This window comes from Podarcis liolepis (assembly GCF_965112155.1).
Source record: "Podarcis liolepis genome assembly, chromosome: 4".
In the NCBI taxonomy this organism is placed as follows: domain Eukaryota; kingdom Metazoa; phylum Chordata; class Lepidosauria; order Squamata; family Lacertidae; genus Podarcis; species Podarcis liolepis.
This window is the reverse complement of record NC_139558.1, coordinates 51,297,334-51,314,499: the sequence shown is the minus strand read 5'-3', so window position 1 is coordinate 51,314,499 and position 17,166 is coordinate 51,297,334. Positions and strand designations below refer to the sequence as shown.

At 42.5% G+C, this 17,166-nt stretch overlaps 1 protein-coding gene and 1 long non-coding RNA gene across 3 annotated transcripts; both read right to left on the bottom strand.

Annotated features, from left to right (window-relative positions):
- Positions 1-2,213: 2,213 nt before the first annotated feature.
- Positions 2,214-6,192, bottom strand: LOC310705707 (trefoil factor 3-like). The gene is made up of 4 exons (XM_083500468.1): positions 6,030-6,192; positions 3,986-4,132; positions 2,872-2,954; positions 2,214-2,408 (listed from the first exon to the last, which is right to left on the bottom strand). The coding sequence occupies exons 1-3, from the start codon at positions 6,112-6,114 to the stop codon at positions 2,914-2,916; spliced, it is 273 nt and encodes a 90-aa protein (XP_083356594.1). The 5' UTR covers positions 6,115-6,192; the 3' UTR covers positions 2,214-2,408; positions 2,872-2,913.
- Positions 6,193-10,122: 3,930 nt separating this feature from the next.
- On the bottom strand, positions 10,123-12,998 carry LOC310704850. 2 transcript variants are annotated; one of them, XR_014525065.1, is made up of 3 exons: positions 12,968-12,998; positions 11,598-11,798; positions 10,123-10,234 (listed from the first exon to the last, which is right to left on the bottom strand). It is a non-coding gene; the product is annotated as an uncharacterized lncRNA (long non-coding RNA). The 2 variants fall into 2 exon arrangements; XR_014525066.1 differs by having other exon boundaries at positions 12,963-12,994.
- Between the last annotated feature and the right edge of the window lie 4,168 nt (positions 12,999-17,166).

The following is a 17,166-nucleotide window of genomic DNA, read 5'->3' as shown; positions in this document are numbered from 1 at the left end:
TGGAAATAATTACATCATCGTGTTAAGTTTGTAATTTAAGTAACTTATGTAACTAATTGCATAAATTACATTAAATAGTAGACAGCAAGATAAATAACACAATATTTAGTGGAAAAAGAGGATTGGCAGCAGAAAGGAAACACTGCTGATTGTAAGAAATACAGTTGGAACAGAAATTGGTTGCCTTCTTGCATCCCTAAACACAGGACCCACTTTTTTGTTTTTAGGCCATATATGTCTGCCTTTCTCTTTTTTCTGTCTACTCACTCCCAAGTCTGCCTCTTTTTAGTCCCTTTTTAGTCGCATTAAAACAAATTGGCTCTCTCTGCTAATTCACAGAAACCTTATTCTATGAGGCATACTGTGCAATTGCACTTACATAAGTGGGACCCAGTAACCAAAATAACCTTTCCTATTTTCCTTGTCTAGAAAGTAAATGGAGAACATAGTATATCTCATTATGCATGGTGTGGAGAGAATGACGAGAGAGATGCTAATAGTAAAACTCAGGGACATCCAATGTAGCTGAACAATGGAAGATTCAGGGACATCAAAAAGAAAGTACTTCACCAAACAGTTAAACTATGGGATTCATTCTTTCAAGTGATGGTCACCAACTTGGATGGCTTAAAAAGAGGATTGTCATGGGTTTCTCTTTGGCTATTGTGACAACAGGATGCTAGGCTAGATGGACTAATGGGCTTTTCTTACATTTCTCCTCTTTATGCTGATTTTTATTTACTTTTTGGCATGTAGTCAAAGACTGTACACTAGAGGGTGCTGTGAGACTTCCTCATTGCAGAGTGAGACCAGAAATGGTCCTTGCTCAAAAATATTTTTACTGAATACAATTCTGTAAAAGACATTAGAACATCATGGTTTATACTTGGTGTAGACACATCTGCTAAGCTATGCTTTACAGCACTTAATATTAATTTCTTCCATATACTTCTGACATCTCAAATGGGTCTGCAAATTATTTGGGAACCTGTGCTCCAAGGATCACATACAGCTCTCAAGCTACTTTAATGTGGGGGTAGGAAAGGGTGAAGAGAAAGAGGGTGAAAATGGGTGGGGAGTCAAAAATAGAAAAATCCAAGGCTATGAATGGCTAGCAGCAAGGATGGCTGTGTATTATACCTGAAGGAGTGTTTCCACCCCGATCATTCAGCCCAGACACTGAGGTCCAGAGCTGAGGGCCTTCTGGCAGTTCCCTCACTGCGAGAAGTGAGGTTGCATGGAACCAGGCAGAGGGTCTTCTCCGTGGTGGTGCCTGCCCTGTGGAACGCCCTCCCATCAGATGTCAAAGAAATAAACAACTATCTGACTTTTAGAAGACATCTGAAGGCAGCCCTTCAGGGAGGTTTTTAATGTTCAATGTTTTATTGTGCTTTTAATTCTGTTGGGAGTCACCCAGAGTGGCTGGGGAAACCCAGCCAGATGGGCGGGGTATAAATTATTATTGTTGTTGCTATTGTTGTTGTTGTTTTCCAGTAATGGGGACAGGATGCTTCTGAATACCAGATGCTGCAAAGCGCAGAGGTAATTGCTGTTGTGCTCATGTCCAGTTTGTCGGTTTCTCATAGACAACGGCTTGGCCATTGTGGGAACAGGTGGGACTAGATCACTAGGAAGTATGGGCTGGTAAGGCAGGGGGGCCTGAGGCAGACCTGCCAGCTTGCCCCCAGGGCCATCCGACGTCAGCATGCCCGCTGATGTACTTGCCTGATGTCAGCATGCCCCATGGCGTGTGCAAAAATTTGTGGGTGCCCGAACCCTTCATGGAGAATGTTGTGGGGGGGGGCTGGAGCGCTTGGGGACCTGGGCACCTGGCACCCATGGCCTGGGGAGATTCCCAAAAGCCCAGAGAGAGAGGCTGCCAGGCCTGAGGTTCTCCACATCTGGTTTAGATCTCTGGCAAGGAGGGGGGAAAGGGAGGGGATGTGAAATTAAGGAGTGGGGGAAGCTGACTGCAAGCAGTCGGTCTAGACCGCAGGCAAGAGCAATCTGTACAACCCATGATAGCCTATTGGATCAGGAGGAAGAAAGAGGAGGAGAGAGAAAAAGGAGGGAGAGTCACAGAAGGATGAAATGAGAATGCACCACCCAGTCCTTATAAGTCTGTTAAAAGGCCATGGGTGTCCCTTTCCCTCTGCCCCCTCACACACCACACCAACTGCTAGCGGGCATAGATTGGAGAAACGACCATAATATTTCTGTATGCTCCTTTTATTATTATTTTAGGGTGCAGTAGAGTGTTGAAAAACATGCATCACTGGCAGCAGAGTTCCATTTCATCCACAGGAGAGCACATGCAGGTGCATGTAGTTTCGCTTTATTTTTCTTCCAGAAGATCATCAGAGCAGAAAGGCAGATTTGCGGCTTATTTTGATTTTAAGAGATGCATTCTGAAAACAAAATAGGATTTAAAAGAAAACGATATTAACTGGGCTTGGTGGGAAATATGTACACTACAGGGCTGCCATTTGGAAATCAATTTATTTCATTATTTGGCAATTTCAACAGACCACTCCTAAACATGTTTACCTGATCCATTAAGCCCCATTGTGGGTCAGAGGCCCACATGAAATAACTACTTCTGAAGGCAGTCCTGTTTAGGGAAGTTTTTAATGCTTGATGTTTTATTCTGTTCTAATATTCTGTTGGGAGCCGCCCAGAGTGGCCGGGGAAACCCAGCCAGTTGGACGGGGCATAAATAATTATTATTATTATTATTATTATTATTATTATTATTATTATTATTATTACATAAAAACAGAAAATCAGCTTTTAACAAAAGTGCTCCGGCCATTCCAGAAATCCTTCTATGAGCCCATGGGATGGATAACTAAACTAGTTCACTGCTTGTACCTCAGAGATCATTGAAGTTGCTGCGCAGCTGAGATCTGTGAGCTACTGACTCACGTCAGGTTTCGGGCCTGAATGGATGAGTCCTGCGAGTGAAAAGAAGTGACCTAATGTAACACATGAACCGTCTTGGAAAAGCATGAGGCCTTACTGTCTGATCTCGCTTCATCCTGTAGGCACACATGGAAGGGCTTGCTGGTCACTCTGTATCATTTTTAGAGTGTTGCCTTCTTTTTGTATTTTCTTTTGTATTATTTTGGCTTAAATGTATTCTACTGTAGTAGTAGCTGCCATGGGCAGCAAAAAAAAAATTGAAAGTAAAAAAGAGAGGGGTTCCATCACAAAAAAGCCATTGCTAATAAGTCACTAGAACTATGATGAAAAGTAGGACTCTAATAAAGTAGAGAGGGAGATGTATGTAGAGGGCTTTGCCTCATCCTCAACTGCATTTGCAATGCACATATGCATTCCTGAACTTTAGAAATATCTCAAGACAGGACATACCCTCCAGCACGTCCCAGAGGAAAACCAGGATGTACGTCTTTTGAGGCTGTGCTCCCATGCAAGTCACCTGACCCATTGAAGAGCACTGCACCCCAAAGCACAGTCTTTTGGACCGCGATTTTATGGGAGTCAGGTGACTCACACAAGACCAGCCCCACCCAATGGGATATCCCTATTTAATTAGGACAGTTGGGGGGTTTGACACAGAGTATGGTGTCCAATGTGGTGCCCTCGATATGTCCCAACTCCCAAAAGTCCCATACAGCATGGGCAAATATCGGGGTTGTGGGAGTTGTAGTTCAACAATATCTAGAGGCTGCCACATTGACCATTGCTGCTGTACAAGTTTTTCTTCTGTTGAACTAATCTGCACATGGGATAAGAAATTGAAACTAGTGTAATTGGTGCCATTGAGAAAATTGAGCAAGTAGATCTTATATTGTTATTTTACTACCATTGCTGTTCTTGTTTGTATTATACTGTTGTATTAATGGGAGATTGTGTCTGGGGGAGGTGGTATTTGTTGCTTGTGTTGTTGTTGTTTTGCTATATATTTTTATGTCTATCAAAGGTGACTTGCCCTGGAAGGTAGTCTAAATAACTATATACATACCTGAATCACTTCCAGGAAAGAAGCACCAGATGACTCCAGGAATACTTGAATCAAAACAGCACCCTCTGCTGTGGCATGTCTGAGCACTGATGTATGGGTAGCCACAGTTCACTCTTGCTTTGGGCTGCACTGCACATTGTTGTGTGGCTGTTAGAGACAAAGTTCAATTGAATCTGTCATATGGCACTTTCTTTATGAAGGATAGGCCCATCATGCTGCAGTCTGATTTCAAAAATTCTGAATTCATTGATTCCCTCTGATTCTGATGTTGTCTCATAACAACGGATAATTACTCTCTAGAAACAGCCACCCATTGTGTCCTCAGGGAAAGGTTCTATGACAGGGGTAGCCAATGTGGTGTTGCCCAGATATTATTGGATTGTAGCTCCCATAAACTCATTGCAGTGATGACTGAAGTTGTAGTCTAACCCCAGAAGAGCACCACATTGGCTACCCCTGTTTTATGGCATAATTTGTTTTGGATGTTTCTTTCTGCTTTCAGTTTGCCAGACACAATACTACGCTACACTAAGCACTGTTAATCAACACAGAGAATATATTTCTGTTGTATGACTTGATTCCTGAACAAGCCTATTTCTTTCTAGATGAGGAAAAAACCTTATAAAAACAAACACATCTCACCAGCACATCTCAGCCAACATCAGGCCAAAGGAAAAGAGTAAATCCCATTACAGTTACAGTTAACAGATCAGTGGAAGTTGTGTGTATCAGTAATGAAAGTAAGCAACAGCTAAGGCACCTACTCTGTACATGCTTTCTCTTCTTGACCAAATCTGATCTTGACCAAATTCCCTATTGCAGCAAGCCTATAAATTCCAGTAATCCACTTTACACCACTAGGGATGGCTGATCTGCCAAGTTCAGTTCCTTTCAGTTTTTCCCTTTCCTAATCATAAAATTCAGTTCTCCATATTTCCGCATCAGTTTGCAATTTCTTTTTTGTATGTCCTCAACAGTATTTCAGTGTGAATTTCTCCTAATATACATGTTTGTATGTAATTTTGCCTAATATACACAATTTTGCAAAGTGGTTTCCTCTAATGTAAAGAACTACCTCTTTTATTTTCACTAATAAGTGCAATTATTTTTGCACACTTAATCCCACTATATATACGTTTTTGCACACATTACTTGGTTGGAGAACTGCATTACACAATTCGGAAAATGATGGCTTTCGAAAGATGGCTCTTCATAGCATTTTGAAAAGCTTGAATTATGCAGGTTTGCCTTTAAATGTGAACAGAACGGAATATCAACCCTATCCCAAAGCACAACCATTTCCACCACAGCTTCAGGCTTCCATGCATGCACCTTTGCTGAGAAAGTCCTCTGCATGTGCAAGCAGCTGCTCTATTTGCAATTCCTCTGTCTCATCTACTATCCTGGCCTTAGCCTCGGTTAGACAGTCTAACTAGGCTCTGTCCATAGCTTTGGACTGAAAGCAGCAGAGAGGGCTGAACTTTTCTCAATTGTTCCCTCTCTGCTAAACAGCTACTCAGTACTATTCAAGGGTCTCTGTCCCAGGTGAGCATGTGCAAAATACCAGAAGAGGCCATACAATATCCAGCTGCATCCCCAGACACTTAAGGATGAGGAGTATACACTGGGTGACCCTCAACTGACTGTGGCTCCCTGCCAGATGTCCCCTGCATATTTGAACCTAAGAAGAGCCCTGTGGGATCACACCAAGGTTCCATCAAGTCCAGCATCCCATTTTCCACAGCAGGCAACCAGATGCTTAAGGGAAGCCCACAAACAAGACATAGGAGCCACAGTGCTCTCCAGCTTGTGTTCTCCAGCAACTGGTGTCCTGAGCCATAGAGCCTCTGAGCCTAGAGGCTTTGGAGTCTTGTGCCTTCAAATAGACTTGCGTCTTCCTTTCACAGCAAACATTGGTGTGACACTAGTGGTACCCACGGCAAGAAGGCCACTGGCATAAAGTGTGAAGTGGGTAGCTCTTATTTAATGTTTCAAGGAGCTGGTTTAGTATTCCCCAAGAAAGAAATGAAACAGTTCCACTCACGTCTTTGGAGAGTAAATCCATTAGTCAGGCTGCTGAGTCCTAGAATCAGGACAATAGCGAATAACAAGAAGCTCTTGTGCACCATGGCAGCTCACCGTCCTCTGTCCTGAACCTTCAGGTCTCCTCCAGAAAACAAACAACAATGTTAAGGTCTAGGCAAAAGATTTGCAGAAAACAATTTTTATAGCGGCCAGTTTGCTCAACATTTTCAGATAATTTTTATCTTGGGAGGCAAATGTCTTTGTCATCACGACTCCACCTGTGTTTTGATTTTGATTAAAGATTTCTATATATGTTCCAGATACATTATCAAGTGGCAGAAATGATGATTCGATTGGTAAACTTAGTGGGAGGGATCTGTGGCAAAGATCGACCTCAGATTCTTTCCTCATGAATCACCCCCAGCCACCCTTAAATCGATCCACATCATGTTAGTGCAGCACTTCAGGCAACTACAGTACCCATCACTTGACTGGGAAAAAAAGAGGACATGCCAAATTGTGTCAGTTCACAGACGTATGTGAATGTGCAATAGTCTGTTGAGGACTAAATGGGAAAAAATGTTGAGTTTTTGGGAAACTTCTGTCTTATACAGGCGTCTGGAAAAAGATTCAGAAGAAGACAGAAGAAGACAATCCCACTTCCATCATTTGCATTTATATAAAAAGCAAAATGCTGTTTCTAATTGAATACGTGCACTAGTGGACATAGAAGGATGATTTTATGGTTTACTCTGTTTAGGGTTGCAAGACGTATGGCAGCCCTAACTTTGTTACCAAAGTCAGCAAGAAGCAGCTGTTCCTAAGATTGCTCTCTGTTCCAGTACTGATGTAGGGCAAATGTATATTTTCACATAAACAGTTTCTTGCTTGGTAAGAATCTATGTTATCTTAATTTGCCAATATTAGCTCCATTATTGCAGTCTTAGCTGTTAGAGTCATGCCTATGTAAAAAAAAAAAAATCTCTCTCTCTCTCTCTCTCTCTTTTTTATAACTGTACATGAAAATAAAATTTGAAAGCTGAGTAATGCATTGACCAAAGGTGTAACTGATGGGGAAGGGTTACTGTGATTAATAGCACCAAAGTCACCCAGCACGGCACAAATGTGCTAATCAACTGATAAGTCTCCCCACAGATAAGCAAGACCAGTATTGCTTCATCTGTGATCCTCCCTAATTTGAGATTGTATTTGAAACTCTCCAACAATGTCAAAAGTAGAACTACCTGGTTTACCAATCCTGCCCTGAGAGCAGGTAAAATGGCTACTTACAACAATGACCAAAAATGAGAAAATGTATCACCAAAAAGGGGACTAATTGTTCTATGCATAATGTTTGTAGATGCCAATAGATATGTAAAGGTACACATTTATAAATAACCTCTGGAATTTAAAAGGAAATACATTGCATCTCATTATAATATGGAAGACCACATGACCCGTAGGCCTGCTCAGTCAACAGTCCTGGTGATAACTATTGCTTGGCATCTTCAAGGCCCCTGCTTCTCTCCATTCTTGTGCTTCTTCATCTTTAAATTGTACTTTGAAAAGGCCACTTCTTCAAATATAGGACTCTCCTCTCACAGCCCTTCAGTTAGATGGCTGCCCATGGCAAGATAGGACTTATGGCCATTCTAAGAAAATGGCTTTTGGAGTGTGAAGCTTTCAATTTGCACATGCAGTAGAAAGAGAAAGCAAAAATATACGGACATGCATTTCTGGTTTTGCTGCTTCTACTGTAAAATACATATCAGTTTTCCATGAATTAGTTTAGGCAGTGCTTCTTTTCTAAAAAAATGTTTAGGGGTACTTTCATTTTACCACCCATATTGAAATAATGCCTCTCAATAAGGCCAAACTTAGATTCACAAACTGTTTAGGGGTATGCGTCCCCCTGCATCCCCCCAGAAAAAAGCACTGAGTTTAGGTTTGTTATGGATGGGGAAGGATCAATGGTGTGATCACTTAAAGTGTATTTCCTCCCACTGGGGAATACACACAGTATATGCATGAGATATCCTTTACCAAACTCTGATAGCACACACAGGTGGACAGTACTAGCTAATACAGTGGTACCTCGGGTTACATACGCTTCAGGTTACAGACGCATCAGGTTACAGACTCCACTAACCCAGAAAGAGTACCTCACGTTAAGAACTTTGCTTCAGGATGAGAACAAATCGCGCAGCGGCAGCGCGGCAGCAGCAGCAGGAGGCCCCATTAGCTAAAGTGTTGCTTCAGGTTAAGAACAGTTTCAGGTTAAGAACAGACCTCCGGAACGAATTAAGTACCACTGTAGTTGCCAAAACTAGGTCGCTGGGAAGCAGGAATGCTTTATTAGCATGATCAGAGGCTTGTAGATTATTTTTTTTTAAGCCTCTTGGAATTATGCATAATGCATAATGGTGGAAGAATGTACAAAATACAGTCAATATATGTACATTCCCCAAGGCTGTACCGCCCCTTGGACTGGTTGTAAGTAGGAAGGCACACAGATGAAGGCTGGCTGGGAGCAGAATGAGATTGGTGTGGCAGTATCCTTTCCCCCCTTTTCACACTTAGTGGTACACAAGAACCGTATTTGGGATTCTGGGTGTCTTTTACTTTCCTTAAAAGCAGCCACGCAGACCCATGGACACCCCGTGTGGTGCTGAGAGAGAGCACTAGCTATCTCTTGGTGCTATTATACGCATTTAAATCACACCCACCCCAAAGCTGCATTAGCCACAGGGAGAGATGAGCAGGTACCATGCTGGATAAAGGACTGGTTCTGTAGCTGATGCAAACCATTTCAATTTCACACTGACACGTCTTGATGGACACTCTCACACTCGAGAAAGAATGGTGGAATTGTGTCTCTTTGGATTTCACAGTGAATGGATTGGATGATGCTCTGAGTCTGAATGATTGTCATAACTTGGATTGGACGATTTCCCATAGGTCCACCACCGCTCCCCCGCCCCCTTTGCCTCTCCACATCATGTGGTGTGGCCCAACAGCCTTAAGTCACCTGAACCCATTTGTTGCACAGGCACCTTTCTGCAGTGCACCTTTGAGTTAAAGGTTGATGGATGAATGTCCACTGTTGGATGGGAGATATACCGTATTTTTTGCTCTATAAGACTCACTTTTTCCCTCCTAAAAAGTAAGGGGGAATGTGTGTGCGTCTTATGGAGCGAATGCAGGCTGTGCAGCAATCCCAGAAGCCAGAACATCAAGAGGGATTGCTGCTTTCACTGCGCAGTGATCCCTCTTGCTGTTCTGGCTTCTGAGATTCAGAATTTTTTTTTCTTGCTTTCCTCCTCCAAAAACTAGGTGCGTCTTGTGGTCTGCTGCGTCTTATAGAGCGAAAAATACGGTACCTAGGAGTAGTATAGGCCAGCTAGGCTGGATCTAGACACATTAAAAAACATTTCAGGAAAACACATTGTAAATCTCACATTGGCGAAAGACAGAACTCTACATTGCCATCTGGTGTCACAGTGTTATAGCACTTTTAAAATGCCTTTTTCTTTACTAATGTAGCTGAATCCCTAGTTTATGATTCTGTGAGTGTGGCCAAAAATAATCTCAAGCTCTAGACTGTATTATTGTTGTAAACTATATTGCTAGATATCCAGCCTACTTGGAAAATAGACTTGTGTCACTTTGCACTGCTGTGAGATAAGAGCTTAAAGGTGAAAAAGTGTCAAGTGCATCAAAAAGAGAAACATGTCACATCATTATTTTTTTGCAATGTTTTAATATGCTGAATGTGCAAGAAAGCTTCATAAAGATAAAGCAAACAGTGGGAAATAAAATGCATTTCCACATTCTCAAGAGTAATAGCAAAGGTTGGCAAAAATTACTATGGAGCTGAGACTAATTAGCTACATTTATAGCAGACATAGGCAAACTCGGCCCTCCTGATGTTTTGGTCAGCATCCCTGACCACTGGTCCTGTTAGCTAGGGATGATGGGAGTTGTAGTCCCAAAACATCTGGAGGGCCGAGCTTGCCTATACTAGTTTATAGCTTTTGGGGGAGATGATTTGCAGTTGTTGTGCGCAGACTGACCTCCCTGGCAAGGAAAGAAGCAGAAATTCGTGATAGAGAGCAGGAAATGAAGAAAGTGACTGCTATGCTAGCGTTTTGTTTTCTGTTTTTGTCTTAGATGGATGCCGTTGTCAGACGTTCCTGGTCTGTGCCTTCATTTCGTTCTAATTTGCTGAAATGAAAAGAAGAGAAAGCTGCTTAGAGGGTGAACATTCCTATTTCAACTGTCTGGTCTCTGAATAGTGCTTGGGAGAAATTTCATTGGTTATGGATAAGTTGGGGGTTATCCTTGGTCTTGTCTGAATGGCTTCCTGCTTGGGTTGTCAACTAAGGGTTGTAGACCCAAAAAAATCAATGGACTGAAGTTAGTTATGACTTAGTCCAGCTTTATTGATTTCCTGTGTCACTGCATCTGCTGTTTCTTTCTCTTCCATTCCCTTTCCTTGCTATCCCTATAGCCTTTGCCCTCTCTGGATTGTATCCCATGTTGTGGGAGAAAAGTTGGCCAAAATGATTTAGGGAACCTTCCTTTACCCAGGGGTTAAATTAAACGCATCCATACGATTGTAAACATAGTAGATTTTTCCAAATGGGAGGTTGTGGGTTAAGAGAGATCAACCTCTCTGATGCAAAACATGAAGGAAATGGGGAAGGAGGACGATACTTGTCATGCAAAATGGTAGAAAGAGGGGCAGAGACAGGGTTCTTAAGTCTGCCAGTTCTAGTAACACCCAGCAGTTACAAAGTGTGTGTGTGTGTGTGTGTGTGTGTGTTCAAGAGACTTTGGACCAAGGTAGGTCAGGATTATTCTTTTCTCAGAAATTGAAGGTGTTTGATAATATCTGTAGAGAACCCACAACGAAGAGCTGCTTAAAATGAGATAAATGTTGATGGGGGCTGAGATGGGGAGACTTCCAAGCTCTCAGTCCTTTACATTATGCTTCCTAAAGCAGGGGCATAGTGTGGGTTGCCGGCGCCTGGGATGGTAGACTGGGCAGCAGTCAGTCCCTTTGCTAAGCGACATCTAATCGTGGGAGTCTCTCCTTGTAAACTAGCCCCGACTGGTAGCAGGGATAAGGCAGAGAAACCCAAAGCCAGGACTGCCGCTGTGTCGCCTCACTCTCCTGTTCTTGCAGCGAGGCGCAACACACATGGCTCTGGCAGTGCTTTCCCGCCTTCCTACGTCTGGCCCAGGGGCAGGGCACGCACTGGCATCCCTTCGCCTGCCACAAGAAGGAGGCACTGCCACTGCATTAGCCTCGAAGGCCTCTATGAGGGAGCCTGACATGGTGGCAGCTGGTTGCGCCTCCTTAGAAATTTGTGCTCAGGGCCCCACCGTCACTGTCCAGAAGCAGAGCACAAGTGCTTCACCTTAAACTTGGCTAGGGCAGCACTTTTTTTAAAAAAACCAGATGTATTACCAAATGTATGGCATATCCCCCCATTCCCCGAGAACAGCTGGAGAATAAGCTCTTGATATCTATTAGTTTTTGGGTGTGTTCTTTTAATGAAAACAAATAAAACCTGTCGCTTACCTCCTCAGCCTCGACCCCCGCGGCGGCCCCAGCGCCAACCTCGGCGAAAGCCTCGTCGAAAGCCACCTCGGCGGCCTCGTCCACCTCCCCGTCCACGCCTGGCATCCGCCACACTAGCCAATCCTACGATCAGGAGAATTGCCAGCAGCCAGATCCATTTGAAGTTCATTTTTATCTGAAATCTTCACAGAATCTTCAGCCCTGTTAAAGCATTTCATATCAAAGGTGTGACTCAACAGAGGTTCAATCTGCTTTTTTTCCATAAAGAAAGGCCCAAAATGGCAGTGTTTGGTTTGACATTTGTATAGCATTTCTGGTGTCCAAAAGTGCTGTTGTGATGACATCATTCCTCTAAGGTAAATCAGTATTATTATCTCCCACATTGTGAGGGCTGAGACTGAAAATGGCTTGCTCAAGTGGCAAGATTCAAACCAATGAAAATTCACATCTGAGTAGGTGCATGTACTCCTAGGGTATCACTACCCCCCCCCAATGTTTCAAAGTTTAGGAATGTGTCATTTGTTATGATGCTGGACTTGATAAAGTTTGGGTTTTATCCAGCAAGGCAATCCTAACTAATAAAGTTCTGAATCTTTCTGTTTCCTGCTGCATCAGAGAGGAGAAAGAGGTAAATATTAATGAACTTGAGCAGCAAAGTTACACAAATAAAGGGAAGGAAACAGGTAGAAATACAAGATAAATGTACTTGAATGGAGGAATAAACTACAAGATAAAAATTCATCAACAGGCCCAAACACTTAAGCAGCTGTGTCTTATCGGCACGGATATCATAGCAAGCATGGTATATTTACAAAGCATGAGGAAACCTGGCTCTCCCAGGCTCTTTCTGCAGGCCACAACTCAATTCAACTGGCTCATGGAAATCAAAAGACTCCAACTCCATTTATGTGCATTCACACTCTCACACACCAGTTAGAGATGGATGAACCTGTCAGTTTCAGAGTCTCTCAATTTCTCATTGCAACAATCTCAGATTCAGTTTGCTGCATTGTGCCATCAACTTTGAATTTTCTTATAAGTTTGCATGAAGATTCATCAAAATTTCTCCTAACATCCCCCCTTTTTTGTATGCAGCTTGCCTCACGTACACATTTTTCCAAGCAATATTCCCTAAGAATGCATTTTGGTCTGCTATTTTCACCTTTATCTGCCTTTCTAAGCCCCTTATGTGCACTTTCTGTATATCTTCTTTTGGTTGGAGGGGGTAACACAAAATTCACAGAAGGCTGAATTTAGAACAAAAGCCTTATTTCAGTTTGTGTATTGTGAAGTGGGTAGAGTTACATTAAAATGAAAATCAAACCAAATCCCTTGCCTCCCAGTCGCTAGAACCACTTGACTTACCCCACCTGAATGAGATGATGAACAGCTCAATGAGAAACAGCAGGATATCAAAACTCAGAAGGGCAAGGCTAATTTATATGGTTCAAGAAGACCTCCTCCTTCCTGTTGCAGCCCCTTGAGGTGAAACAGCTATCAATAATTGGGCCAATGAAATAACCGTTAGTAAACCCAAAAGCCAAGAACTGGACGTTGGGTTCAGGAAACCATGCAAGTCAACAGACTTTTGTAGCAACATTTCAGTTGATTTCTTATATCTTTTATGTCAAAAAAATCCAACTGTTTTGTGGTCACAAGAAGCTGCTGCTTCCATGTGTTGCATTTTCCTATCTTGAGCAACAGGTAAATGAGACTTAGGACATTTTAACTGGCAATCTCGTTTATCTGGCAATGTTTCTTTTCTTTTTTACCTGCAACTTTCTCATGCAAGGAGGAACACAAGTTTAGCAGATTCATTGTGTATCCCTCTCATATATGCTCATTTTTAAAGGTATCCCCCTCATATATGCTCATTTTTAAGGCAATGTTTCCACAAAACCAATATTTGAATATCTACTTGAGAAGGCTTTTGATGGTGCTGGGCAAGGTTTATATTTCAGACTGGGCATTTTTTTTAAAAAGTCTATAATTTTTCTGTAGTCACTGCAAGGAAGAGATTTTTTTAGGAGCTCAGTAATTTCTGTTCCTTTAGAACAGAATGTATGTATTTATTATATTTATTTGTCAGTATGTACAAGTGTCTCAATGTGACTGACATAATAAAAGTAAGAAATAACACAAAACATTAGACCCAAAGATAAAAGTATCAATTAAACAAGACCTCAAGTGCTACACACACACACACACACACACACACACACGAACACCTCACTTAAAAGAATGAGAACAATAAAAGTGGTCCTAGACATGAATAATTACCCTCCCAATATGGTAGAGTAGGGTAACCAATATGGAGGGCTACCACAAATCATGCAGTTGATTTTCCAGAACTTGGGAAAATCGCAAGGGTCAGCACACTCACAGTGAAATGGATGAGCCTCAACATGGGAAAACCCCCTTTGTGATTCGTTCAAAGATGATGTATTGATATGTCACTAAATATTTATTCCTGTCATTGTTTCATGGTTCATATTGCTTTTGTGGTAATGACTTGTTTTGATAGGAAGTATGGTCCATAAACAGGAAGGAGAGGGATGAGGAAGCAGTATCAGTGGATTCTACTTCAGACTTGTCCAAAGCTGCTTAAAATTTGAAATGCAGATGTGCTCCTTCTGGTCCTCAGGACAATGGGAATAGGAACATGTCCTTTTCTCAGACTATGACCAAGTGTGTATGCTAACTTCATTATCTCCTCCCAAATGAGAAATAGCAGCTTCTACCTACTTAGTGCATTAATATCCAATTTCTGAGCAGTTGAGTTGCACATATGCCAAGTGCATAACAAACTTCCCTGTTGTATTCTGAGCGTGAGCATCTCAGTCAGAGAGAATGGAACCAACTGATATGTCAAGAAGGAGGTTTCATTTTTGAGCTCCATTTCTGCTCTTTTCCTTTTTGTGATGGTGCCAGGAGGGTAACTGATATCCATTGAGTCTCCATCAGATCTCATGATTTGTTTATCTATTTAATTAATATGTATACTGCCCATCATCCGAAGTTCACTGCATAAAAATACAAAATGGGAACACAAAATACAGCATGAAACAAAAACAAACCATCAACCCCCCCTTTACTGGGATGTAGAAGGATGTAGACTTTTCATCAGGAAAGGCCTGGTTATGGAGAAAACTTTTTGCCTGGTCCCTAAAGATCTATAAGGAAGGCACCAGGTGAGCCTCCATGGGGAGAGCATTGCACAGACAGGGAGCCACAGCTATGCCCATTCTAAGAAAAGGGCTGTTAGAGGAAGAAGCATTTTGTTCTGTGTTGGCATTCAGAAAAGCATATTGAAGCCACTGAAGGCATTACTTTGCTGGGTATCACAATTCATTATAAAATGGTGGACAAACAGCCACCTATGTTGTCCACAGGGGCACCGAACCAAGGGGGTGCAAAATAATTATAATACTTAGATTTATACAGATACCTAATCAAAGTTAGAAATATGAAGTTGGGGGAGTGGCATGCTCAGGGTGTTGTATTACCAAAGTTCACCTTGCCCTCATTAAGAGAGTGCAGGCCAGGAAATGAGATGGACAAGTTCCCAAGATGCACATGCAAAGAAAGTAAAAATATACTAATATGCATTTCTGGTTTCCTTCCTGCTGTATATAGATATCAGTTCTCTGTGGATTAGTTTAGGGTGTTGTGGGGTGGGATTAATGGTGTGATCACTTAAAGTATATTTCCCCCCACTAGGGAGTGCACGCCGTATATTTGTGAGAGAGCCTTTGCAGAACTCTAATAGCAAATGCAAGTTGAGAATACCAGCAAATGGTTACTAAAACAGGGTATTGGGAAACTTGAAGGAGTCATTAACATGTTCAGAGATCACTAGAATTACAAAGATTGTTTTTTAAAAGCCTGTTGGGGATTATTCCTAGGAGTTTATCTCAGTGAAGACCTTACTTGGAAAATCAATACAACCCAGGTGGTTAAGAAAGCCCAACAGACACTCCATCTCCTCAGAGTATTGCGAAAGAAAGATGTCAATCAACATTTGATGATCTCCTTCTACCGGTTCACAATAGAAAGTGTCCTTTCATACTGCATCACGGTGTGGTACGCTGATTTGACATCAACTGATAGGAAGTGCCTACAGAGGGTGGTGAATACAGCACAACATATTATGGGCTGTCCTGTGAATCTGCAGTATGAAATTGCGGAAAAACGTTGCCTCAGGAGAGTGAGGAAAATTCTCAGGGATGATTCATACCCTGGCCGGCACTTTCTTGATCCCCTGCCCTCAGGCAGAAGATATAGAAGCATTATTAGTCGCACCAACAGGGTAAAGAACAGCTTCTATCCGTGGGCTGTTAGGCTGCTGAATGAAAAGATAAGAACAGGGCAACTGACTTTCAGGTTTGGTGGGCGTGCGTTAGTAAACGAGGGGAATTAAGACCAACAGAGCTGAGTGGGGGGGTGCTCGTGTAATCTCACTGTATACAAGTTGTACAAGTGACAATAAAGTATTTCAATTTCAATATTCATAACAGTAGGAGAATGTGCAATATTTAGTTGATATATGCACATTACCCAAGTCTTGTGGGAGATTAGGTATATTGATCTCTTCCTGAAAGGATTATGTGCATGTTTTCCATGAGGCCTGCTTAATGTGCCTAGCTGTCAGTTGTTATGCATAGTAACCTCTCAACGTACATTTTCCATACGATGGATAGCCCAAACAGCCCCAGAATGTTCCCTATAGCCATGATGCATACAGTTCAGTTGGGAAAGAAAAACAGAAAACTGAAGGGGGTGGGGGTGGCAGTGGTACGTCCTGGTTGGAGAGGATAGTTGGCTGGAACCCTGAACAACAGTGCTTCTGTTAGAAGGTGAGGATATGCTGTAGCATTTTGTTGTAGGTCCTATTGTCCTATCTTGGGGAGTGGGCTCTTAAGTTAAAATATTTCTGAAATTGTTTGACAGCCCTGCCCCATGGTATGAGAAGCCCACTCACCTTTTGCGTGCGGCGGCATTGCAGGACGGAGGATGCTTCACTGGGGCCCTGAGAGAGCTATTCAAACTGTCTGGGACCTTCCTGGTGGGCGGAGAGGGCATAAGCCTGCTCCCTGCTTTGGCAAATGGGGATGCTAGCTGGGACTTGGGCTGTGTGGAGGGCAAAGCCAATGGAGCCAATGGTGGGTTTTCCTCAGATTGCCTATTTAAGCAGCCAGCACCCTGACCCCAAGTATGAGAATAGGGTAGTGAATGGATGATGCTTTGAGTCTGAAATCATCCCCCAAACCTGCATTAGCCACAGGGAGAGAGAGCAGGTACCATACTGGATAAAGGACTGGTTCTGTAGCTGATGCACACCATTTCAATCTCACACTGACAAAAGGATGGACACTCTCACACTTGAAAAGGGATGGTGGAATTGTGTCTCTTTGCATTTCACAGTGAATGGATTGGATGATGCTCTGAGTCTGAATGATTGGCATACCTTGGATTGGACGATTTCCCATAGGTCCACCACAGCTCCCCTTCCCCCTTTGCCTCTCCACATCATGTGATGTGGCCCAACAGCTTTAAGCAGGGGTCTGCA